The 27,780-nt window shown below is 42.6% G+C and overlaps 1 protein-coding gene across 3 annotated transcripts in view; it reads left to right on the forward strand.

The window, feature by feature from the left end:
- LOC137786569 (protein shisa-8) overlaps positions 1 to 27,780 on the forward strand; it is an 88,388-nt gene that overhangs the window by 49,481 nt on the left and 11,127 nt on the right. For all 3 annotated transcript variants that reach the window (XM_068578523.1, XM_068578525.1, XM_068578524.1), the window contains one exon: positions 23,442 to 23,558. In XM_068578523.1, coding sequence (XP_068434624.1) covers positions 23,442 to 23,558 — 117 coding nt within the window. The remainder of the gene's footprint in view (positions 1 to 23,441; positions 23,559 to 27,780) is intronic.

The raw sequence follows: 27,780 nt of genomic DNA on the forward strand, positions 1-27,780 counted from the left end.
CAACAGATTCTGGCGAGCACTGAGCCTCCTATATTCTTCCCTACAAAGCCAAAATGTCTCTAATTACATAGAAAATGGCAGAGTCAGACTTGATGGATTTTATAGATGATTTGTAGTAAGAGTGAACTGAAGTTGTGGGCCAGACGGCTGGAAATCACGGAACAAAAACTATAAAGCTGTAGATTCAGGTGATAAGTGCCTAAAATTGCGAACCGTTCCATAAAATAAGGAATCATCGAATAATGAGAAACTTAAAGGGGAGTTCCTTATTGAACTGAGAAGTCATGAGCTTTGTTCTTCTTTTTGAGAATTCATTTGGGGCAAACAGATGGGATATCAATATTACAGATTTGACTATTAAGACTGAGTGACTTGAATAAGGTCCAACGAGAAGCCGCTGTCAGGTGTATTTCAGCAGAAAAGTATTGCAAAGAGTGTAAATATACAGTTTCTCACTCTAAGCTAAGATATATTTCATCACTTAAGAGTGTTTGGTTAACGATTAATGTATTAAACAGCTCTAGAAAGCTGAAGAAGAAGCAATTTATTTGGAGGAATTGTGTTTTCCCTCTTTTAGATTGTCCAAACTAATTTTGTATACTTTTTGTATGGTGTGTTTAATAATCAGTATAACAAGGAATAACATTCAGATTTTGTAAATCACATATCTGTTTGTCTCAGAGTCTGCAAACTTAAACTCTTCTCTTTTCTTCATTGTTTCTTACTCTCTGCCTTTATGGGTTCAGTGTCTCCAACAGTTACAATCCATCACTGCACCAATAGAAACAGACCTTCAGCGTATGGATGCATGTGTGTCTGTACTTGCGTGTGTGTGTGTGTGTGTGTGTGTGTGTGTGTGTGTGTGCGTGCGTGTGTGTGTGTGTGTGTGTGTGTGTGTGTGTGTGACAGACAAGGTGAGATTATCAGATAACAAAGTGAAGCCATATACCACTGCCAGCATACTGCTGAGCAAGTGACAGACATCATTTATCCAACAGCAGCGGAACAAGAGAAGAGCTCTCTCCCTTTTTTTACATACACACACACACACTTCATACTTTCATTATCATTAAACAAATATCTCTCTTAATTGAGTCATTAATCCACACACATGTACTTAATCCCACATTGGAAGCCATCTAAACGCCCTCTTCCCACTGGCTGTCACATTCTCATGGTGTTCATCCTCGTCCCAACACTCTCGCCATATGTCGAAACACACCGCTGCAATCCCTGCCCGCCAATTACCAATCTGCACCAGGCATCGACGGACGAAGCACGACATCATTTATGCCTCACATTAAACTGTGATCTGCATCTTGAAATCATTCATTTCGACAGTGTCCTTGTATTCCCACCGGGAAATTAAGCACACATGTACTGCAATGTTGCCGTTCTGTCCATGTTGTGTTTGATTCTCATTCTCCTTAATACTCTTGAAGCCAGATGGGGAAGTAACACGTCCTTCAATGCAGGCTTATCAGGTGGTGATGTCATTGCTCGCTACCTATTGCTGCTCAGAAACACAGTACAAAGGGCTTTTTCTGTAACAGTGTCACTTTAATCCCACACACAGGACAATAACTTTGGGGGTATCTTAACTTTTCAGGTAGCGCCATCATCAGTTTGTTTAGTTCAATACTTTGGTTTCTGACCAAATACCTGCAGACTGTCCCATCAGCCTCAGCTGTACACATTATTGAGCGCTTATTCATGGCTGAATATATTTGTACCAAACTGCATTTGAAAGATCTATCTTCCTTTGTTTGTTTGATTTTTGAACAGCGATGATCGCTCTTATCAACGTCTTACAATGAGGAGCCTGTAAAGCCTCACAGAGCTGCTTGGCTGGCTGTAGACGCTCAGTCTTGCTTTGAAGACAAAAGGCAATACAAAGGTTAATTACACACTTTAATAATATGTGTCACCTGTTGCTCTGTTGTATCTCTGAAGCTACAAACACTGGTTCATTTAACAATATCCACTTACTACAATGGCCAATTTTTGTCCTGGCACTTTCTCTGTGTTTGCTGAAAATGGGAAACTCAGTGTCAATTCATCATTGTCTGGTTGCAGAAAGTGGTTCACGTCAGTCTGGCCTAAATCAAATTCATGAAGTGCCAAGAAATTGCCATTATTTTTCTAAAGTGGTCAAATTCTGAGCAAATCCCATTTATCTCTGTACATAAAACATGGTAATGGTTGGGGGGGGTACCTGTAAACACGGGCGTAGGGGGCAAATTGAACTGCACTGACCTTCCACCAACAACATTTGTTAACTTTTTATGACACAACCATATTTAATGTGCAGTGAGGCGTTCCTGCTTGTGCGTGTGTGGCAGGGAGGAGTGGGAAGCAGAACGAAAAAGACAATAAATAAATCACAAAAAGCAAGGTTGACGAGATAGCGAGAGAAGGCCCCGTGCGGGGTGGGAAAGGTTGTGAGAAGTGACAGAGAGATAACATAGAGGTGGAGGAAAAGAAAAGGGATGGTGAGGAATAGTGAGAGAATGAGATAATCAGACGGACGGAGAGAAGAGAGAGAGCAACCGAGAAAACAGTTCCCTGGTGAGACTGCGCTATTGATCTTAGCTTGTTGCTCTCTCTCTGAGATCAGGCTGAGCGCTGACACAGCCATCACAATGCATTATGGGGGATCAAAGGGAGGCCAGTGTTGGACACCATGCAGAAGCAGATGCCTAAGGGGTAGAAGAGAGAGAGGAGGCGGAGAAAAGACGGGGGGAGAAGGAGTGGGAGAGGAGAAACGGAGTAGAAGGAAACACACTCTGCTAAACAGGATTTTCAATCCCAGCCTGTCATTTGCCGTGGCATCTCAATCGTTCACCATCGCAGAGGAGAGGTGATGGCGAAGGAGCATTAGGGGTGGAGGAGAGGGGGAGACGCGGACCTAAAGAGGAGAGGGGAAAGAAATATGGAGCACGAGAGAGGAAGCAAAGGAGTGATATCGCCAAGATGCCAAAAATAAAGAGATATCTGAGAGAAAGTGCAATGTGGCAGCGCGTGCATGCGTGACAGATGGAGGCAATAGGGTGACGATGAGGTGAGAAACATGGTGGGACTCAGGGAGTGAAACTTGAAAGAGAAAGTGAGAAGGATGAGGGGAGGCAAGGAAGACTGGATGCAATAAGGAATAGCGTGTTTGTGTGTGTGTGTGTGTGTGTGTGTGTGTGTGGTAAGACAACCTGTTCAACCGCTTCAAAACACTCTCCTGTTTACCTTCACTGCGCTCGTGTATTTCCTGGTTTACACCTTTATTTTGTCATTTTGTCTCTATCCATCCCTCCACCCGGTGTGTGAAATGTCACAGGACAGCCTACATATGCTGTCTGCAGGAATGTCAAGCATGGTAAAAGCGCCTGACGTATTTCACTGTGTGTGCGTGTGTGTGTTCTATTTTAGGTGCCGTGTGTGTGTGTGTGTCATGCTGCTGCAGGCCTACAGGCGCGTTAAAATGCAGCATGCATGGAAACAAGTAGTATAATTACATGGCTATGGCATGGAATACGAGCTGTGGAGGATAGGTTAGTTGGATTACCACCAGGTTAAGTCTCCCATTATTTCTAGGCTTCATATTAAGGCTAGGTCCGATCAGTTGTGTCAGGGTTAAAGATAGCCAGGTAGCAGAGACAGTGACTGCGCTGGTTTAGAGGTTTTGAAATCAGTCTGAATTCCTCCCAGGTGCATATTACTGTGTTTGCATGTGTGTGAGTCTAAGCTTAGCGCGGCCATGTCGCTCAGTGTGAGTGTGATTTGTATAACATACCCTGAGGGGGTACACTTCACCCAGCCCGTCTCCATCAATAACAAGCTGAAGCACGTGTTACACATGTCACCGTCCTGACATGATTGGCATATGAAGTCACAACTCTTCCTTATCGACTGGCTGTGAGTCAAATTAAACATACAGGACAGTCGCAGCTCAGAGACGATTTGAACCAGAAACCTTGAGAATTAAAGCCGTGAAAGTGTAGTTGTTGTGGAGAAACTCGAGTCACTTAACCTCTGCTCGTTCCAGTGGAGCTGATCTGGGGCCACGCAGTGTGTGCTGGGCAGCTCTCAGGAGCGACTGTACGAAACGCCATGAATGAAAATGAGAAAAATGCTGAGGAAGATGGTTACAAATCAAATGTCTGTGGGCAAATAAAGGCTACGGAAAGGCCAACAATGTCAGGCACAGGCCACTGAGCTCAATTTGTGTCATCTGCTGGTTGGATTGTGTCGACACGATTTGACATTGAGGCTAATTCAATTCATGTGTTTTTTTACTGGTAACAACTTAGATGTCTTCCCAAACAAGAACGTTGTTCTCATGATGTGCATGTGCTGCATCAATGGGACGGCTTACTGAGTCACAAGAGTGGAACAAAGTCATTGTTCATGTTACGAATTGCACCTCAGCTTTTCCTGCTGTGAGAAGGTTTGTCGTGAAGGTGCTCTATTAATATTTCAAATAGCGAGACACGAAGAAAGAGCTGATTAGGTAAAGTGTAATAAATCCAACTATGAAACTTGTGTTATAAAATAAGAACACTTTAAAATATATTAAGATCTATGTGGACAGGTTTATTGAAACCATTGCTTTAAAATTGGAAATTTCAGCCGATGAAGCTGACTTTGAACCGATGCTATTTCCTCACGTTATTTAAATGCTACGGGGTCCAGAGTTCGATCATGTTGCTGTGTGAAATATGGCCTTGCTCTCTTCCTTAAGTGACGCCATAAACCTAAAACCTACTGGTAATTAAAAATGAAGAGAACTATTGATCGTTTTTTCATTAAGAAAAACTACCAGGAAGCTGTTACACCGTCCTGAGAGGGCCAGTCCAGACAAGACATCATCGGCGGCGGTAGCCTCTCCACCAGCTCTCTCACCTGTCCCCTAACAGGCATAATCCTGACCAGCAGCGCTGGATTCATTTCAGAAGTGGGGAAGAGGGAGCAAAGAGTGTGTGTGTGTGTGTGTGAATGAGAGACTAACACAAGACAAACTTAACCACACATTTCTCCTCTGCTTCCATCAGAATGAGCGTGAGCTCCTGCACTCTCTCTGCCGCTTGACCACACACTCGCTCGCACACATTACGCTTCTCTTATTTCAAGGTTATATGTAAAAGTAGATTGCACTTAAATCCGGCTTTTTTCACATGCTAGTACTGCAGAGCTTGGCAAAGTATTTGATATGTTGTGCTCTTCATAGGCTTTTATTCACAAAGCAGGAAGGAGGTAAAAGTGAGGCATCCGATGCACGCTTGGACCTCCTACTCCTATTTGTTTTACAGAGATTGCCTCATTTGATTCCAAAAACATCCATCTGCACCTTTAGTCCCTTTTACAATCATTCATATAAGGAAGTGTTGCAAAATGACTGATGGATGCGGGAACTGACAACAAATTGTAACGTTGAGAATTTATTTCTGCAGCACCAAAAGGTGTCATAAAGGTTTTTTAGATGCAACTAATCTCTGTCGACAGACTCGGCATTCATATGCACAGTCTGTGGGCATCGGGACCAGATTTTGGAGAAAGAAGCGTTCTGGTTTCCGTTTGTTCCGTTTAAGGAGTGTAGACCAATCATGTTTGAGCAGGCTTTGGTTCAATGCCGGTAAAAAGTCTGTCAAGAGCAAAAGAGGCGGAACAATTTGCGAAAAAGGACATTTGTCTCCCACCAGCTATGATCTGACAACTACATAGCTTTTAATTGTGTAACAATGAGAGTGTTTACTGGTTACCTGTGAAAGAATCCGGTCTGCCAACTCTTCACTACATTTTAAGTTGCTTATCAGGTCACAAAAACAAGCAGCACATGCAAAAGGAAGTCCTGGCCCAGATAGCCAGCGGCGACAGAACCACAGAAGTGCAGCTCCTTGTCCTCAGAGGATTATCCGTTGTTGGATTGATAGATGATAGGTTCAGAAATTGGGGTGTGGCTGTATTATGTGGTGGTGCACCAGAGCAAGTTATAACAAGCCCAGTGGTATAAGGACCAGAGAAAATTAATTAGGAAGGTTAATTCTATTTAACAAGTTCACAGACGGGTCCAATTTTAGCTGATAGGATGATTTTTTTTTGGGCCATTTTGACATGTCATAGTAGGAAAAGCACAGGTTTAATTAATAACATTAAAATGGGTGAAATCCTTTAAGGTGTATAACTGCCGGGTCTCCATTGTACACACTGGCTCACCAGCGCTGCTTCCTGGCTACTCGATGGAAAAGAGCCGTTCAGAATGATGTTCGTGCACCTGCACCTTTCCTGATATGACAAAGTCTATTGTTTGTCCATTGTTTGTCAAAAAGGCAGCCGTTTTGACTCACAGAAGGAAAAGCACAGGTGTTACAGTACTGATAAAAATATTGACGGCTGTGGTCTATGTGCAGTACATGCGCCTTCAACTTTATTCAAAAATAGCGCTTACAAAATGTCACGTCCGCCAGTGTATGGGCTCTTTTTACAGCAGCCATTTTCACATGTCATAGCAGGGTAAGCGCAGGTGTAATTGATTACAGTCCCATTCTACTCAGTGTGTCACATCCATTCCAGGGAGCAGGCACGCACAATGCCAGGGCCGAAATGAAACAGCCATCATTCATGTTACACCTGTGCTCACCCTGCAATGACATGTCAAAATGGCTGCTCTGGAAAGAGCCGATTGGACGTCATTTCCTGTTGTATTCTGATTGGTTGGTTCGTAGACGGGTGGTAGACTTGGGTCATTGCAGCAGTCACATTGGGAGAATTTGGCTCTCAATTTATAACACAATTGTGACACTTTTTTTTCCAATTTTGCTGCAGGATTTCTTTGGTTGTCGAAACTCCAAATTCAGAAAGCCCAAAACAGCACAACATAAAGGGGCCTTTGTAAAGTAGGATTCACAACCAGGACCCGGAAACTGAAGCAGCTAAATGAAATTCTGACTGTTAATTGTGTTAAATATATTATTTAGTTGTGTTTTTTCAGCTGTTAAAACATCTTCTACATGAAAAGCTATTATTTTACATTTGTTGTTCATGAGGGTGGGACTAGTCCAGATTTCTGATAATGATACATCTACTAGCTTGGTATGAGCAGACAAGTCAATCCATTGTCTACTGAATCCAAAAACGCAACACAACAACACAACAACACAACAACGCAACAACGGAACATAAAGCCTCAACCTGAGCGGAGGTCTGATCAGCATTTGGGTGTTTGGAAGTGACCCTGCTCTTTTTAAGAATGGGCAAGTCAATGAGAGCAAACCATCTCAACAGGCCTTTTTTTTATTTTTAGTCTGGCAGCCTACACTTCACACTACCTAAAGGACGACAGCGCAGGCGACGTGTAATTATTCGGAGGTGGCTAGACTCTTATTTCCTCTCATCCTCCCTTTTCTCTCTGTCTCTGTCTCCTTTTCCTCTCTCTCGATGGGGGGACAGGCGACGGATCCAGCTGCCAGAGTATGACAGAATCCACAAATCACTGCCCTGGGGGAGCAGAAAGTGGGGTCGAGGCAGAAGGAGGAGGGGAGGGGGGCATGGGCAGATTGCTGAGTGATAGGGGAATATTTGTAATTTATTTTTAATTTATAGAATGAAATCGAAAGCACGTCAGAGCAGTTGGCGTTATAATTATCCGTGGTGTGATTTCTAACTTTCTACGGAGATGAGTGAACAAGTTGATGGCATTCCACAAAACATGCGTACAACATTAAAAAGCGGGCAGATTGCTTCTCTGCGAGACGACGCCGCGACTGGATGGAGTGGTGCTTCATTCTGCTCCTTTGTCACTCTCATATCATCCGTTTCTCTTTCGAAGCCATCTGCTCCCTCTGTTTCTCCTCATGAGGCGCCTCGCTCCCTCTTCATCTTGCTGTCTCCCCCATCCCATCACACCTCTATATCCCAGGATGTATCGCGGGCTCTCTCTCTCTCTCCCTCCACTCTTTGCTGCTGCCCATCATGTCCTCCCACTTCTTCCTCCATCCTGTCCTACCTTTGTTCCTCCCCCTCCGCAGGGTATATAGCAGCCAATTAGCAGTCTGTGCAGGATAAGCTAACGCCCTCCTCTTCCCCCCCGACCTCCCTCCACCCTCAGGTGGCCTTTGTAGCACGGAGCCAGTCTTCCATGTAAATCGGCCAGCACATACCAAGATGGGAGCACAAATAGGGAGGTTGGGAGGTGGTGGTGGTGGGCTGTTTGGATGGAAAGTGATTTGAAGGTCAAAAACAGGCATGCATGTGCACACACATACACCCACGCTCACACACAAGGTCTGTCTGAGAGTCTGTGGAGCATCAATCACTGTTAGCCATGGCGGCTGGGTACACTATCAAGAGATTCACGCTTTAGGAAACACGGCGAGGAGCTGGCTCCTGATCCGACAAGACAAAGGGACAGAGGGAAGGACTAGCTTGTGCGTGTGTGTCGTGAATGACCACACAGTACGTGTGTGTTCTAGTTCAAGTTGTGCGTTTGTACGCTGTCCTCATGGGCAGTCCACGTGACCGAGGTGTTTGTGTGTGTTTCTCCCAAAGGATGTGGCAGAGGAGTAAAACCGGCCGCATGAAAAGGAGCTCGTTGAAGCGCAAAGCAGCTCTCAAAACATTAGCTCTCTGCATTCTGTTGTCTCCTGTTCTGAGGTTTTAGTTTCAAATCTTCTATAATATTATTCATAAGATACTGTACGTTCATCCTCTATTTCCCCTTCCTCACTTATATTTCAACATAAATCCCCTTAATCACACACAGATCGGTCGGTAAATGTATACTGGTGGTCTATTAAAGGACAATACAGACATTTATTTTGCTATTTCAAATTCCCATGAAGTATGAAAGCAGCAAACTAGCAAATACCACACGTAAAATGATCACGATAATGAAGCAAGACATGACAGATGAGACAAGGACAGGACTTAATACATTACAGGATTAATAAGACCTCACAGAGAAAACAAGAAAAAGAAGAGCAAATGTCAGGTCTCATGTGTGCGGTGTGTGTGTGTGTGTATTCCCAAAGGTGCACTGCAGTCTGTTCTGGAGGGTGAGTGAGTGAGTAAGTATGTGTAAGTGTGTGTGTGTGAGAGCAGCCATAGGGGAGTGGTTTTAAAGCAATGGAAAAAAGAAAGACAGCGGAGAATACATGTAATTTGCCTGGCAGTGGTAATTTACATCCCATGGATTAACCGTTTTATGTCATTTATTTTTTTTTCATTCTCGTTTTTGTTGCGTGAGGCAGTGGTTACTCCCCCATTAGCTGCCCCCAGACCCCTGGGGAGGCCATTGGGAAAGCGCCTGTTCATGTGCCTGTTATTCAGGCTACCGCAGCCACGAAACGGGCAAAGTAAAGGATAAATGAATGAATGCCACACTTGACGGAGTGCAGGTGGGATTGGGATGATTATTCAGAGGGAGATAACGCAGATTCACAGAGAAGTGTTCACAGATAAATGACATGTGACATTGAGACTTTTCCATATGAGGTGTATGAAAAATGGCATCCTTATGATTTCAATTAATATTGTTTCGATGCAGCTTTATTACGGCAGTAAAACAGTAGAATCCATACAGATAGTTTCACAGTAATAGTTTGGTTTCAGGGTTGTTTATGTGCCAGACTATTTCACATGAACCTCATCAAGTTACCTTGAGGGGACTTCAGGAAGTTACAACTCACCTTTAAAACTACTTCTTTTAGCTCAATACAACACCTACACAATATTTTGGATATTTCAGAACTACACCAATTCATCATTCAGTGTTTGAGTAACTGGAACACGTCAAGGTCTATAACATGCACCTCCAAGGGTAAATGCTGGAGAAACACGGACGAGACATGCAGGATAAATGCTGGTTATGTGGCTCTACTCCAACGGTTGCCTCTGCGGAGGATTTAAAGAAAGCTATTCACATGAATCACATGCAGAGATGAAATCCTTGTCTTTCTTCTTTTTTGTTACTTTCATGGGTATAATTATAGGATGCCTTATGAGCTTTTTTTTCCTCTCCACCGTAGGTTTGCTGTTAATATTCTTGATCAGTCGCCCTTTGCCAAGTGTTGTAGTGGGAGCAATAGAGTGAAGGAGAAGGCCTACTGGCTGCTGTGTTTTTATGGTGCTGCGGGAAGTAAGTGAGCTGAGCGATTCCACCGCCGCCGCCTGGAGAATATGAATGCACACACATAAAACACATAACAAGACTCAACCGCGCAAAGAAAAGGACTCAGACACACACAGGGGAATTAACAGGATGTAGGGTATGTGCCTGTGTTGTGAGAGAGAGTAGAGAGGCCTTTCACCTCTACGATCACTTACAGGCCCACAATTAGCCAAGGAGCACCAGCGTAGCACAGAAGCACGACACATGCAGACAAATGCACACACATGTGTTGATAAATGTACACACACACACATGCAAACTGGGACCGGGTGTACAATGCACACACAACATGTATGAGAGGTGAATGTAGTCGCTCTTTGTAGAGGTTGACGTGTTGGCTGGAGGGAATGGACTTTCACTTTAAGGCTGATAACAAGTATTTTCATATTTATTTGTCTATAATATCTTGATTAATCCACCATAAAATAAAAGTAAATATATGTTTACAGAGTCTGTTTTTGTCTAACCAACAGTCTAAACCCCAGATATGTATTTACAATGATAATGAAACAGCAGTTAATCCTCACATTTTGAGAAAATGAAGGAAAGCCTTTTTCTTTAAAGGAAATGTGTGTTCAAAGGGATCTTTTGTCAGAAAAATAGAATCTTTTCCTTTGATTGTCAGTTTCACATAAAATACTGCAGATCAGACTCACTCACCTTGCTTCTGAATCTACATTTCTTATCGTCATTCATTATTAACCACAAGTCAAAGTAAGGAGTGTTTGGGTGGACGGCTGATGGAGTTGTGCATATATATCAAGCATCCATGTGTGTGGCTGTGTAGCTGTGCGTGTGTGGACCTACTCGGATGGTTGTCCAGTAAATGGAGAGTATCCCGCTAACATGCCGAGGAGCGTATAAACCTGCACACAGTCGCACATACACACTTTGTGTATCACTGTCATCACACATTATACATCAAATTACAACACACGAGATTGGGCCGACTATTGAGGCCACACCATTAAAGTGACACTAAGGGAGGGCAGCTCTTGTGTAATGATAGGCTTGTACCAACATCCATCCACACTCACAATCGTACACTCTTTCTTTCTCCAGCTCCAATTCCTCAAAACCGAGACAGCGATGTTTATCATTTTCTTTTACTTTACTCACTCTCACTGTAACCTTTCCTCGTTTTTTTCCAGCAAACATTTGAGACAATGCATCACACCCCTGACTTCCTGTCTTTCTTCCCGTGCTCCCGTCCTCTTCCATTTTCAGCACCCATCCTCTCTTCCTCTCTATCTCCTCTCCTCTCACCTTTATTATATTCCCTTGGCTGCATCAAAGGTCTATTCAGTAATATTTCATCGAGAGCCTAATATGCACACCTCGTGCCCTTTCTTCCTGTCTGGATGCATGCATACATAATTAAGTCCACACTTGATGATCTCCTTTCTCACGACTGGCAATGGTTGGAAGGTGAAAGTTTGTGTCCATATGTGCTATTATAAGTTTGTGTGTCCTCACTGACCTTGACCGTGCGTCTGCTTTTTAAACCTCATTTACAAGTCCTTTTTGCATGCCTGTTTTACACTCACCAGCAAACGTCAGGCATCCAGATTTAATATGTCTTTTCTCTTTATGCTGACTTTTTTTTCAAGTATTCATTATTTGTACTTTAAACCATACGCAATAGCCATACAAATGAATTATTCTTTAAACAAATCTTAATTATCTCGTATTATGACAGTGATTTCAATACAAATGAATTTCACCTGCGAGACTACCTGCAGCTCCTGACACAGGTTCAACAGTGTTTATGGCCTGTGGACAGATACTAAATCAGTTTTTTTTTAAAAAGACGTGGCCTTAATGCTGACGGACACACAAAATATATTAGATCTAATGAACAATATGCATCAATTACGTTCTTCCCTCACCTCTTTTAGAGGTACGATATTAGCCCCTGGTGACAACTTAAATGTGTTTTGGGATGAGGAGGAGTAGCCCTCTAAATCTCTGATGCCAGGTTTGACGTTTAATCTGGTACAAAAGAACACAGGCCAATAAATAGTGAGGACATGTCTGTTTTTTTGACACATGAAGCAAAGAATTTGACCGATCTGATCTGGTTACCTGAAAGGTTTAACATAATCACTGGTGTCAAGATCCCAGGTATTGTAAAAGAGATGCATTCATGAGTCTTTTGAGGGAAGTTGAAGCAAAAGATAGAGGTTGTTCTGATTTAATGTTAATATAATGTTGATTTCAGATTATCCTGGTGGGGCAACAGACTGGATGTAAAGGATTTATAGCAACTAAATCCCAATTAAACTTTGTTTAAGTTAAAGTTGTTATGTATATATTAATAGTCAAATCACTGAGGAAACTCTGAACGGTACGCGTGCAGGACAATGAGGCCAGCTGACTAGGAACTAATGGATTTATATCATATTTAATACAACACCAAAAACACATTTGGCATGTGACGGTGGGCTCATAAGCAACACCCCGAAACTGCACTAAATAATAAATAAAGATAAAACAAAGTTGAACAGAATGTGAGCAGTATGAAGTATTATACACTTTCATGTTCCAGTCGATGGTGGAGTAAAGACTAAAACAGCCTCAGACAAGGTGGTGTGAAAAGATTACATTTCTACTAAGTGAATAATTCCATTGAATGAAAAAATTATTGAAAGTATCAAAGAAAAAGTTTGGATAAGGCTTTTGAACACATGCTGTGCGGCAGTAATGCTGCGATCATGTATGAAATCAGCTGTTCTGAAAAAATGAGTCCACGCTGGAGGAACGTCTCGTGTGACTTGAGATGGTCTGGCCCTCTTGAAGCCAGTCTTTGAGTTGAGTTTCAGAGATTTGTGAGTGTAAAGTGAAGCCCGGGGGCTCCGTGGTCTCTGTGATGAAAGCGCATGTTCATCACTGAGATTAGATCAATAATTCACTAGTTCTCTAAGTACAGCAGGGAAGAGTGTACCTGTATGCACCCACTGCAGTGAGACACACATTCAACCTATGTGGGGCTGCACACGCAGACCTTCTGGATTCACCTTTCAATGGAGAAAATACAATTTATGCTTATTAAGTCTGCCCCACATGCTATAAAACGTCTCGCTCCTCTCCGCATTCAGCTGCTGCCCTTGAACCCCCGCCACTGGACCAACATCCAACCACTCAACCAACTCAAAAAACAATGGGTCAACAGCGAGATGTATGAAGCACATTATTGGGGTAGTTATACAAAAAAGGAAAACCAACCAACCAGAGAATAGATACGGGTCATGTTTGACACCAAGTAAAAGCCAACCTACGAATAACCAGAGAATAGATACGAGTCTTTATTGAGTCACATGTTGCACAACAGTGGGGACGTGATACGATAACCAAAGACCAACCCACCCACCAAAAAACAACAAACCTCCCAACCAAAAACAAACGGATGAACCAACAACCGATTCAACACTAGCTTGAAGAAAGAGTCTAACAGCTATTGTCACAGATTAACAGCAAGAACGCAATACATTTTAATTATGTTTTACATATAACTATTATATAATCTTCCTGACCATAGAACCACATTTTTACAGGATGATGTGTGTGGATATGATTCATAACAAAGAGGAAAGAACAGGAACACGTCCTTGTGTTTGTGTTATGACTGTTGTGTGTGACAAAGCACTGTTTCAAGGTCATGACGATGAGGGGAGTGGTCCGCAAAAAAATATGTCTGTTCATGCAAATATATGAAAACAAATCAAAAATGATATTGAGAATAGATACAAGTAACTTTTGACCAATGGGCCACATTGTTTGGGGTACTGACACAGACATAATTTGCCAAAATGAAATAGAAACAAAGCAAATCACTCTGCTCACTTTTGATTCGAGTGTTAAACGAGTTCCTGACTGTCGCTGATGTAAGATAACGAGAGGGACACAATGTTGTTTTAGATCTGTCATCAATAAGCTGAGAGATACAAATGACCCTCACTTGACCTCGGTGGTGCGCCACACCCTGCGGAGTCCGAGGCAATTGATGTGAAATGTTTTCATGAAAGATTAGTTCAGGCAAATTAGATTAAAGTAAGAGACCCAAATTGAGTCCTGTTGCATAACGAGGATTTCTTCACCTCCCCAAATATCTGCAGCTGTTAGAGGGAGCTGGAGATGATTATGCAACACACACACATTGTGCATGTACCAACAACACACACACACACACACATACACACCCGCGCACACCAATTGTGCATGCACACACAGTCAATTTGATGCACACACAAGGTTACAAGATTGCTTACAAACACAGAGATAGAAAATGAGAAACAAGAACACAGAGAACATCAGTAAGTGTCTGTGGGTTAGCGAGTGAGTTTTAGATGACTGTGCAGTACAATTACCTCTTTTGAATAATTGAATCCTCAGAAGTTGTGAAGCGGTGGCCAGGGGTTTGCTTTGTTGTTCCTTGAAGAACAATTAGAGGGAGAAGGGAGAGGGGGGGGGAATGAGTCATGGTGACTTTGAGGGGGGCCTGTGGGACTTCAGACGCCTGTCAGAGTGAGAGAAGCTCTTTGTAGATAATGAAAAAGAAATAATGGAATAAAGAGATTCCCTCACACCGTATCCTTTACTGTTACATAACATGCTCATGCAAACACAAAAGAATGCAGACACCCTCATGCATGCATACGCCGACTAATTATCAAACTCCCATCACGACTACAGCTACCGGGAGTCTCTAAGTGTGTGTGTGTGTGCAGAGAAACTTCATATTCTACTGCATTTACTCGTCCCTGTGCATTTCTTAAGTCGCGCCTGACAGGTTAGCCAGCCTGACGACGGGAGCTGGATGGATCGTGACAGTTTATTTGAGAAACGGGAATCAGGTTAGGAAGCAAAGGAAGGGAAAGAAGGACAGAAGCGAGACAAAAAAAGAGTGAGGAACAAAGTTTTCAGAAAAACACCATTAAGTAGAAAAAGATTGTGTCGCTCTTTACTGTCCATTTGAGTCAAAGGAGTGATGCGTCAGATGTGGTTTGGTATTGAGGCTAATGACGCTGTCCGTTGTGCTGGAATGAAACAGTTGAGATCTCAGTGGGACACTTGATTGCTCTCCCCATGGTGTTGAAAACATCTGATCTACATTCTGGCAAAGATGAAAACTGAGAAGGACCATTCTCAGCTCTTTTGTGTCGTCTTTCTTTCTCGTTTACATGTCTTCCATCTGTTCATCTCTCACCCCCTCTCACATGTCATTCCCCTTCATCAGCTTTCACGGCTCTCATCTTTCATTCCTGCGTTTGTGATACATCATTAGCAACATTTACATAGACTACAGTAATCTACCCAATCGATCTCTCTTCACTCCTTCTTTGGTAGTGATACATTTACTGAAAGCTGCGCTAATCAATCTTTTTATATGAACGTTCAATCAAATGACAGGTAATAATATATAACATAAGATAACTGCAGTTTCCTTCAGCTTAGCATCCTTCTTTTGGGATAGTTTCACCTCTCTTTTTATCCTGGTGTCCAACCACAAAATTTAAAGAGTTAATGTTGGAAATACGCCCAGAAATATCCTCACGTAGTTGCAATGTCAGTAGCAATGTTTTGGTTTCTGAGTTGAATTTCGATCACTGTAGAATTTTGACTATTGGTTTCATGGTTTTTATTATACTTATTTTAATAATACCTTAATTCCTTTCTGCCTTATGTCCTTCCTTCATACTTTGCTAACTGCCTTTATTAGTCTGTTTCTTTTCCACTTCTCTCTGTCTTCCCCAGCTCAATGTGTTCAAAGCAAAAGGCGTTTTCCGTCCCCATGTTTGTTACCACCGCAGTGTATGTTTGTGTGTGTGTCTCTGTGCGTGTCGATGTATAGCAGCCCACTGCATTACGTAAAGTGCTGAGCGGACAGACAGTCAAAGTCCGATGCATCCAATGTGGGGGCTGAAGTCAGAAAATAACGGTGTTATCCTGGGACAAGCCTTGTTTACCATGCAAATAGAGTGTGAGACGGAAGAAGGAGGGGTGATGATGGAGAGACTTCCTCATTAGACTCAGTGTACTGAAATGACTCCATTTACTCCATTTAACACACACAAACAAGAGCGAGACTAAAGAAGGAAAGTAGGAGAGACGCATTGAATGAGTGGGCAAGTAATGCGTGCAACAACTCTCTCTAGTCAATGCGTCACTGTCTTTCTGTGCAGACGTGTTACGCTTAAACCTTTTGCCACTAGAGAAAGCCAGCAAGGTAAAGTGTCCTGCATGTTAAATGCAGCAATTGAGAGAAATGTAAGAGGTGATTTCTGAGAACTCTGTGCTGTGTTCAAACACACCACAGAATCAAAAACAACCCTTTTCATGCTTGTTTGCACGTCTATCAATTATAATAAAAATTACAGGTGGATGAGTGCTCCCCACACATGCTTCCATTGCTTATTTGCAGGACAACAGATGGCCTGCCTCACAATCACAGAGAGGGGGAATGAAAGTGTACGATGAGAAGAGTTATGGGAAGAACAAGTGAGTGAGAAAGAAAAGAGGGTGGAGAGAGAAAGAGAGAGAGAGAGAGAGGGGGGATAGGAAGAGAGCTTAGCTAAGCAGCATCTGCTCATAGACGTTTTCTTTGCATGATTTAAAGTAAGTACAGCACGATATACTTCACACGTGTATTTTTTCCAGCACACTAGAAAAACATTAATAAGGGAGGCCCATATGTCACACACATGCCACCCAATGAAAGCATTAACATGCAAAGGATGCGGTTATCTAACGTGCTCTTGGTTGAGATTGTATTGTCTTTGCATTGTGTAGCTGCAGCTCACAGCACTTAAAAATAAACTCTTACTAAAAGAGTTGATGTATGACGGGAAAAAGTTAAATATTATGCTATTGTGTCAGTGCCTACGTTAGTTTTGAAATAATCCCACATAGATAAATATTGCTTAAAGTCTGGCTAAGGAATATGAATATGTGCATAATAAATTTACTGTAGATTCATGTTTGCTTCAGCTCAAAATAACTCATACACACATCATCTTACACGATTCTATATGAGCCAACGATTGTTGAACTATTTGAGGAGCATGCATCCACCTGCTGTGGGCAGCAAAGTTGTTTAGTGATTACATGTCATGTACGCGGGCATCAATAGTTTGGCATTTCAGTCGAGAGGTGGATAAGAAGATCAGCACCACTCTCGTGATTGGACTGGCGCACTGGCCATTTGGTGAATCCCGGTTGTTCACCGCATTAGTGGACCGTTAGAAAAATCCATCAAGTTTTTAAAGTTCATCTGACCCTGTCGGCCTCTTCGCCAGCCCTCTCTGTGCCTGTCATGAGCGCAGGCTGCGTGCGAGTGCTGGGACCCAGCTCCCTGGCCAATCACAACCAAGTGAGTTAAACTTACATCATTAGCTCCACCGTAGCCGCACTTTACTCTTACTGGCGCTGCTGTTGCAGCTGGAAAACGATGCGCACGTCGAAAGGTGACTGGCTCGACTTTCAGAATCTTTATGATTTTCATGTTAGCTTATAGGAATGAACGAGAAGATCAACATCACCAGAACAGTGGTTGTTCATATATGTAGGTATTGTCAGTAAGGAAGAATCAGAAATAATGTAAGAATTGTGCTTTCTGATTTACTTTGATATTATTAGTATATGTTTGTTTGTGTAGGCGAGGATTGTGATAGATACATGTGTATTGTCCCTTATGCTAAGCTAACTGGATGCTTCTTCATATTTAGGGTTCAGATGTGAAAGTGGCATTTATTTTCCCATCGGAAACGCGACAAGAAAGCAAACTAGTTCATTCTACAAAATGTTGAACTATTCTTTTCTTCAATTTTTTTGCCCCAAAAATCTTTGCCAATGTAGCCACGGGCCGTGACCGGGCCCTGGTCGGTTCAAATTATGTCTCTTACTGCACCTAGATCAAGACTAAAGAGCCTGCAGTAAAGAAAAAGATCCATGTGGCATTGGACGGCTTAAAGAGACAAAGGATTACCTCGAAGAAAATAACATTTATTAGAAACACTTATTAGAAACACTTAAAAAGTTCAAACTAACAGAGGTATATACCTAATATGCTTGCATGCAGCTTCACAACTAAGAACTGAATTAACTAAATTATCAAACCGTGCCAAACAAAACCAAGCAGCACAACACAATGCAAAACAAAATCAAGTAAAACAAAACCATAAATAGAAGTAAATTAATAACTCAAACCAAACAGCAGCGGCAGTCAGTGTCAACAGCCATGCACCGAGCTCCACGAGGAAGCAGGACTCCCTGGAGCTGCATCCAGACGAATAACACAACAGGATGAAACCCACGGCAAATTACTCAGCCCTACAGGGGCTCAGGAGGGACATTTCATGAGCCTGCTACATTCCGAATAGTAGTTCAAAGTTTATGAGATATTGCTGGTTGCATGCAGTGAATAAGAACACGTGTCTGATTTTGCAGCTTCTGCTCTAATAATTTGATGTGCACATTAGCCGGCATGGACGCCAGTCCCCTAAACAGCTGGTTCATCACTCGAGGAACGTTCTTTGTCTTCTTTGTTGGACAGTCATATGGAAAAGGTGCTCTCCTTTTATCCAAAGATGATTTTTTTCAACATGTGTCATGAAGTGGAGTTCTCCTCCACGGCCTCCTTTGACCTGTCCTGCCCTCTCAGTCCTTGTTTTTCTCCTTCCCGCTCTTTCTCTGATACACTGACATGAAATGATGTGACATCGCCGCCACTTGGCTGTTCATCCAGTGTGCCTACAGTTCTATAAGCGCTCTCATCTTAGCCGGCGCGGCTAGCAAGAGTCAAACTCCCTCCTTGTGAGTTGTATGCACAATGCATTTAAGCAACACAGGAGTCTCCTCTCTTTCTACCTTCTTGCTAGCCATGCCACTCCCTCCTCCCTCCATCCATTTCCCTCTCTTCTTCTTTCCTTCCATCTCTTTCTTTTTCTGTGTGTGACAGTAGTCATGTCAGAGTAAGGCTGGCTGGAGCCCTTGCAGCAGTCTGCCTCTTTGATGTTGAGCCCTGCTGAATTAGGCCATCACCCAGCGGTGCTCTGCTGCCTGCTGCACACACTACACACACACACACACACACACACACACACACACACACACACACACACACAACTCACACACACACACACATTACTCTTGCAACCACACACAAACAAACAAAAACAAATGGATGCACAAAGTATGCACTTGCGAAAAACAACACAACAACACAATAACACATGCACGAGCCATGCAGGTCTCACAATACCTTAATAATATGCTCCAAACCATATCTAAACATTATTATTCTCACACACACACATTGCGTTACATTCGTACTCTAAGTCCTCATTTCCTTCTCTGCTTTTCTTTAATAAACATAAATTTAAATTCTTATGAGTGCTTCTCCTCTGAGGCCTCCATACTATAGTACATCAAAGAATGCACACACACTCATGAACACACACACACACACACACACACACACTCACAGGGAAAATGTAGGACATTCAGAGAGAATTTATTCAAGAATACAGAGTACAGGGAAGAATTTATTCCCTTTCAATCTGCTCTCTCTTGCGCTTACAATATGCCCGTATGAATAGCAGAAAAGTGACTAAAGCAAGAAGCCTACGCGATTACGCATAACAACTGGCAGCTGACCTGACATTTCATCAAATTAACATGACGTGTTAAAATGGAAATACACTCAAGGAGAGAAATTCAATTCAGTTGCAAAAAAGATGGGGCGTTTGTGTCTAATGTGCAGTTTCTAAATCGTATAAAGGCAATGTTTTACATCCCTGAGTGAGCTCATCATGTCCACCGAACCTAATGCAAACATGAAGCTGCAGTAATTAATATTACTATACTACTTCCATTGCATAAAATGAGTATTTGTATTGTGAAGGTGACGTTCCAAGAGAAACCTCAGCAGAGCGTTTTATCTACTTTCAGCTCTCTGTTTACATTTTACGGCCCACTACTTCATTCCCTCAGTAAAACCCACAGTGAGCTACCTCCTCCTCTAACAACAGACAGTTTCACACTCGCTGGTGGGACATTAAGAAGCTTAAGAATCAGATAGTTCCACGAGGAGCTGGAGGAGATCAGAAATAGAGCTAAGAGAAGCTAAAAGAAGAGTGAATATTTGATGTGTGGTCATCAGTTGGACAGAAACACGACTTCAGAAGAATGCTAATACTTCTCCGGCTGCTTGAAGTGTAAATAGGCCTCTGTTTGCTAACACGTTAGCCGTTTCAACGGATGTCGTGTTTACAGAAAATGTTGCTGCACCCAAGTGAAAAAAAACAACAATTTATGCAGACTTATTTAAAATGCCATGTCCCTAATTTTAATTAGGAATACTGGAGGAGTTTAACTAATCAATCAGTGCCACTCCTACAGCGACAGTTAAAATGGCCGTTTCATGTGATATTGTTTGTGTTTTTGTGTTTGAGGGAAACGTATTTTCTGAACTCTAATAATCTCCTCCACCATTAATGGAGAAATTGCCTGTGATGTTTATAATAACTTTTTAAAGAGTTATTCACTAAATAAAAATAGAGAAATCAGTTGTTTGAGACATTGAGCAGTTTCCATCCTTACAGAACTAATAAATGGTCGCACACGTCTCGTCTGTATCGCGTACCTTATCACATCCCATTGCTTATTAGCATGACTGTTATATTGTACAGTATTGTCAAAGCACTCTGTGCAAGATGTATAATAAGCTCTCTCTCTCTCTCTCTCTCTCTCTCTCTCTCTCTCTCTCGCTCTCGCTCTCGCTCTCTCTCTCTCTCTCTCTCTCTCTCTCTCTCTGGTGGCCAGGAACAGCCCTGTGGTCAAACTGGAGACCGGCCAGGGAGCTTTCCATCAATTAGTTGATTTATTTCGCCTTCAACTCTCTCTGTATCTTTCTGTTATTCTCTCTCTCTCTCTCTCTCTCTCTCTCTCTCTCTCTCTCTCTCTCTCTCTCTCTCTCTCTCTCATTATTTCCACTGTTGTTGGCTCGGTAGAAGAATGCTTGAAAACATGAATGTAGGACACTTAAAGAGCAAAAGCTCTTCTTTTAAATGTTGTTAAAGGCAGAGCGAGCAGGATTCGTCGGTTGCAGTTTGTACTTTGTAGTTTTTGGTTTCTGGCGCCTGAGATTCACACTTGTTACTCAAGAAACTTTGTCCACTTGGCATTTCGCTTCACTATATCAGCATTGTTTTCTCCGCTGTGTCCATCCTTTTGGTGGCTTCCCTTTATACGTGTGTTTGCAATCTGGCTCCTGGTTGCAACATTTAAAGAAGGTGAAGCCAGGAAACGTCCCGATCACAGAGAAATGACAAGAAACTAAGAAAATACAAGCACAGGTCCCTGCAGATACAAAATGCGCCACACACTTTGTGGGTCAGAAGTGATGATTGAGAGGGATTACGTTAGTATTTTCCAACTCTGCATTACTAAGCTTTCATGTGAACAACTGCAGTATCTTCGATGTAAAGACAAAGTGAAGTAATGTCATCTTGAGCAGAGAATGAAGTCGCCCCGCGTGCTCTGGCGAGCTTGCCGCCACCGCTCTGCACTGAACTACGACTTACCTCTGATAACGCTGTCACAACCCACGGCGTCGTCACGGGAGATTATGCTCACCCTTCGTTTTCCACCAAAGTTAACATTGTTTGCTCCGTCAACACCGTTGCTTGTGTTCGTGCTCTCAGCAACGTTTGCTGCTATCCGCCTGCTCGTGAGGAGCTGTGGAGGCAAACCCCGTAATCGCAGACATACTCTGAATTTCAGATTTGACACCTTCAAGTAATAACCTCTAATTTTCCGGAAAACAACAACATTCATTTTTAGAATATTACTTTTATGTGTGTTTATTTTTGCTTGCAGGTTTTGCACCTTTACACTTCTATATTTAAAGAGTTGGCAGGTGAATGAGTGAGGTGAACATGCGGTACCAGCAGTCCACACAAGACAATACCAACTCCCATTTTGCACACACTAGTACACACACATTAAATTACAACACACAGTTGTGCATCCCCGCACTGCATGCCACACACAGCGTGTCATCACTGCATATCAATTACACGGGGAAGCGAAGATCTATTTCTAATTCAATCAGTCAGCGCTGGTGTCACATCCCTCGCTCCCGAGCTTTCTCCCTACCTCGCCGCTCTCTCTTCGCCTCGCCTCCTTTCTCCTCTTCACTGTTCTCAGTCATCATGTGGCTGTTTATGCGTGTGTGTGTGTGTGTGTGTGTGTGTGTGTGTGTGTGTGAGAGAGGGGTTTTCTAACCCAGTGGGAAACATTTGAAGGTTCTAGACTTCAAGTGTCGACATTTTCAGGATCCAGAATCAGCTTTATTGGCCAGGCATGTGTACACAAACACCGAATTGGATTAGTTATTTGAAACTTCATTTATTCATGTTTGTTTTTCATGAAACTGTCACTGCTGTCACTATGTTTACTAATTCAACTCACATTAATCAATTTAGCTCTGGCATGTACCTGCAATATTCACTCTCCTTGTGTGTGGGTGTCCACAACTCAGGAAGGAGAAAACAAATCTGTCTCTGACGCGACTAAATGCTCCGCTACGTTCAGTGAATTTGTCTGTGTGTTAAACGCGACTCGGCGGGCGGCATACAATTGGATATTCAAGAATTTCCCCCAGAAACCAGGTTAATGAGAGCAGTGACACTGAGCACAATGTGTACAATTATTCTCAAGTAAAAAAACATATTTTAAAAAAAAGGGGTTGAGACTCAATTCATTTTAGATTTTTGTCAGACTCTCTGAATAAAATTGTCATGATTTCTTTAAATAAAGCACACTAAGAAGACATACACGCGTTGACATGACAGGTTCGTAATGTTGCGTGTCAGCTGTCCATGTGTGTTTTCTAATGGTTCGCCTGCATCCAGCCTCGTCCTGTGCAACCTGCACAGCTGAAGGCCTTATGAATACATTTATACATTTAGGCAGAAACAGTACGTAATGAGGGCTGAAATAATTTGCAAATGGTTATCCAGCCTCAGCTAGCCATCACACCCATTCTCCCCCAAAAAACAAAATGTGTCACATTTGGGATACTGTGTGCAAACTATGTTTAGAGGACAAACACATTAATGTCATCTGAAGTCAGAATCAATCCTAAAAGGCCCTGATGTACCAGAGTTTCTCAAAACACTCGTTGATGGAAACCTTTACTGATTTGCATTTCCTCTGGCTGACACTTTTTCTATTTGTTTTATGTGCATAACATTTAAATGGAAACTTTCTCTCCTTTCCCCAGATCATAACCATTTGAACAACGCAGCCTTGTCTCCTCTGGGCCCGGCCATGGCCTTGTCTCACCCTCACAACAACCTGGGAATCGGCTTCAACAAGTACACCTCGCTCAAGGCCGTGGGTGGGTAGGATCACACACAAACACACACACACACACACACACATGCAAACACACACGCAAACACACACACACAAGTACAACTACATGAAGACACAATGGAGAAAACTAGTGGTGTGTTAAACTGGTGGCGTGTCAAGCGTTTTCCTGAAGTGAGGTCAAACGCTGTACAGTACAAACAAACTAAATGTCCCCATATTGGTTCACACACTCAGTGTGAAAGTGGTTCAGGGACAGCAACCACCAATTAGGATAATGATTTTGTAATGAGTCTGACTCGCATGACTCACGCCTTCTGTGTTCTGTGGCTGATTCAAGATTTCTTCCTCGTCATATTGGTTGCGGGCAGCCATGATGTAAATATGACTTTGTTTAACCTTGGACATAATCTCCATGTGCTGTGCCTGCGGCTCCATTCATACTACAGTTGAGGGTCTATGTCTGTTTGGCAGCAGTTAGGCCTGGAATATTAGTTGTGAAATAAAACATGGGTTTGAACTACTAAAATATCTATTTGTGTGCATAATGTGCATGGCCATGTGTCCTGACTTGCTGTGAGATCGCCTGAAAGCTGCCTTCTTGCTGCTGTGGTGACCTCTCCAGTGAGATCTCGATCTCAGTCAGATTTCAATTCGGAACATTAACTGCGGATCTCCTCGCACCATCTCCTCAAAAGGGAGAATCCATTTTGGAGTCGTCTTCTTCTTGGCAAACCAACTACGGGTGCACAGACACGTGTGGAACGAACGTGGAGGATGTGCAGTTGTTATGCATGTCGTCCGGGCGGTGACAAAGTGTGGGCTGCACACGGTCACTCACAGAGGACTTGGGCCGATGGTGACCGCTCACGGACGACCAGGGAGTGTGAATGGTCCACTCACAAGACAACACCACGCTCTAATTGCAATAGTGTCACTCTCCCAAACCTTTGTTTGCTCCAGCAGTGGGAATATGTTGCTGTTCTTTACCACCATGATGCATAAATCAACGCTGCAACGAAAAACGCATCATTACAGAGACAAACTATTGAGTTAAGGCAAAAATAGAAGACACCTTTTCTTTGTTGGGTTAAAATAAAAATATGTTAGCAAAGCGCTCTTCGGTGACACGAACTGCACACGGACACGACCGGAAACTCAAGTCGGGTTATGGAGAGGCACAGACTCAATGTAGCTCCTTATTCGCTCCTCTACAGCTGAACGTCACACATTCACTGAGAAGCTGTCGCTGCTGAACAGGAGATTAGCGGGTCGATGTAGATTTAAAACGTAGCAGCTGTTGCCTTTTGCCACTAAAACCAATGACATAACTGAATATAATGTGTGTCGTATATGTATACAATGTGCAATATGTATGGATCGTATATTTATGTCAGTGCTTGCATGCTGTTTACTTCAAAGTAAGTAAATACACTATTTTTTTAATACTTAATGAAACCGGGGAATTCCTTTATTGAACAAAGGCAAAATTTGCATCATTGCACAACATGACAAAAATCACTTGTGTCTACTGTGTGTTATTGGCGGGTTGGTCCTCTGCCTAAAGCGCAGCCACTATAAGGCTGACAGTTATTGACGGCTCGCCATTCTGTTAATGGTTACTGTGTATCAGCTGTGGAAAAAAAGGTACGACGATGCCATAAATTCACTGCTGATGATGACATAACTAATGCTGGACGGCTTCACAACGTGAAAGAAAGTACACACACACAACAATAGGAAGACATCGGGGGGTGAAGAGTAACACAATGAACTGAATGTATACATCATGTATACTTTATCCTAATGCATAGGCACACACACTTGGGGGCATAAGTGTAAATGTGTCCATTAACACACACACACACACACACACACACACACACACACACACACACACACACACTGTATATACCGTCTATCATGGGATCCCTGCAGACCGATAAGGACATTGTGACGATGATGAGAAAGGACAGTTTGGCACATGTGCATGTACTATTCATTGACACGGTGTGCAGATAGAGACAGCAATGACCACCATCGCTGAAGACACGGAAACCAAAGAGTTTGACTGTTCGTCCAGCCACCTTCAGCTACTTGTGTCATGTCTGTCGAGCGTTCTGTTCTTACATGGAAACGGATGTCGTTTCTCGTCATACCAATGGCAGATTTACGAATACTTTTTAAAACAGTTACTCCGTGACTTCAGTGATACACAAAATCGGGCGTCATGCACGACACAGTGGAGGAGTTCGTCATGACCAGGGCCCGTTATGCCTCAGCAATGCCAGGAGGACATTACTTCATATTTGGTGCAAACATCCTCTTGGACTCAAGGATGAACTGATAGAAACTGGAGGTTCAAAGATCACGATCACTGTGAAGTCACAAAACATGCGCATGGCCATAGCTCAAGACTTCATATGCTAATTGTGACAATTTCCCTAAAATATCTAATAGGGTTATATTAAAGTGAGGCCATTTTGGATGTAAACTGCATCTAAACTGGTGCAGGAAGCGCTGTGAGGCCTACAGCACGAGTTAGCTGCGTCCACATGATATGTGACCTTTTCAACAAGAAAACCAAAGACAGAAAACATGAGTTGTGTTGGTTCAGCGGTCTGTTCAGTCTTTCATTAAACAAGAATGTATTTCTTTCTTTTTGTCTTTTTTTCTTCAACTCTTAATTTGTCATCTCCATTATAAGAAGTTGCTGCAGTTTATTTGTACATGTGTACATTTTAATTACCCTCAGTATTTAAAACAGTTCATGGTACCGTTCTCTTCTATGTTTCCTCTCAGCTGCTCCTTTTATATTCACACAGTCACTTAGAGCTAAGAAAAGTCTTTATGTTTAAAGCTCCTTCTGATTGGAATAATCTGCCTGTAAACGTTCAATCCATATTACCTTTACACGTTCATTAATACCCCGTCTTCTTAATATCAAATCAGTTTTAAACTTCTATAATTACGTTTTATTACTGGACTTAAAGAATGATCCATTCCCATGCTGTCGTTGGAGTAGATCTCCTGTCTTTGTGTCTTATTCGATCAAATCTAACGGTTATTTATTTAGCTTGTTTTTTTTTGTTGTTACGTTTAATTTAGTTTAAAGGTTGTTTTTTCTCAGTGTGCTTATCGTACAATTGTTGTTGAGGGGACCTTGAAAACAAATTACACCTCAAGATGTTATTACGAATGAAGAATTTCTTTCTTCAGTTAAGACAGTGAGAGGGAGTCGGATGGCAAAGTGAATGTGGAAAGTAACTGAAGAGAAGAAGAGCAGGAGAAGGAAAACCTCGTCTCATTATTCTGCTCAGTGAGTGAGAAACAACGGCAAAGTGCAGCCGCAGCAACCCCCCCAACCACTCAGTGATGAGTGTGAGAACTCAGCCACATTTCACTGAAAACTACGGCAAAAAACAAATCCCTCACACGCGGAGGTGCAAAGCTCTTTTCTCACCTCTCTGTCGACGTCTCAGGATTCAGTTCTGTCTGTTTGATGACACACAGACAATGAACTGCACCTCTCTGTGCATCTCTGTTTTACTATTTTTGTCTCTCTCTCACACACACACACACACTCACGCACACACACACACACACACACACACACACACACACACACACACCTGTATTCATTCTTCTTTTCTAGTACAGTTCTTGTGTGTCGTGTTTTCTGAACCATTGATCGTCTGAATCTGTGGATCCACATGCTTTGAATGATGCATCTAACAGCAAACACAAAACACATTCAACACACACACACACACACACACACACACACACACACACACACACGCACACACACACACACATCCAGCATTGTTACTCATTGTATACACTCAGACAACTTGTCTTTGTCTTTTTTTCTCTTTGTCGTTTTCCGTTTATCGCCGTCTTTGCTTGTGCTTACACCCGCGTGAATTATGCAACATGAATTGAAACAATATTATATTGCAAATTATGAAAAATGCCAGGAAAAAAAATCAAAATTAAAAAATGTGGCCCTCTGTTGATATCAGGCTGCATGCATGTGTGCAGGATCTTCTTGCCGGAGGTTATTGGGCACCTTGTGTGCAGTCTGAGTGGAGGAATGCAAACACTATGATGCACTCACAAGGAGATCAATGTGAACGCACACACAGTCCACTCCTGCTTATCAGTTCCCCCGCTGGGTAATGAACATGGCACCAGGTCCACAGATCCTGGCTGTGTGGACAAAGTCATGGCGAGGACACACAACA

The sequence above is a fragment of the Clinocottus analis genome, unplaced genomic scaffold, assembly GCF_023055335.1.
Source record: "Clinocottus analis isolate CAN_PGR_092001 unplaced genomic scaffold, fCliAna1.0.p SCAF_16, whole genome shotgun sequence".
Classification (NCBI taxonomy): Eukaryota; Metazoa; Chordata; class Actinopteri; order Perciformes; family Cottidae; genus Clinocottus; species Clinocottus analis.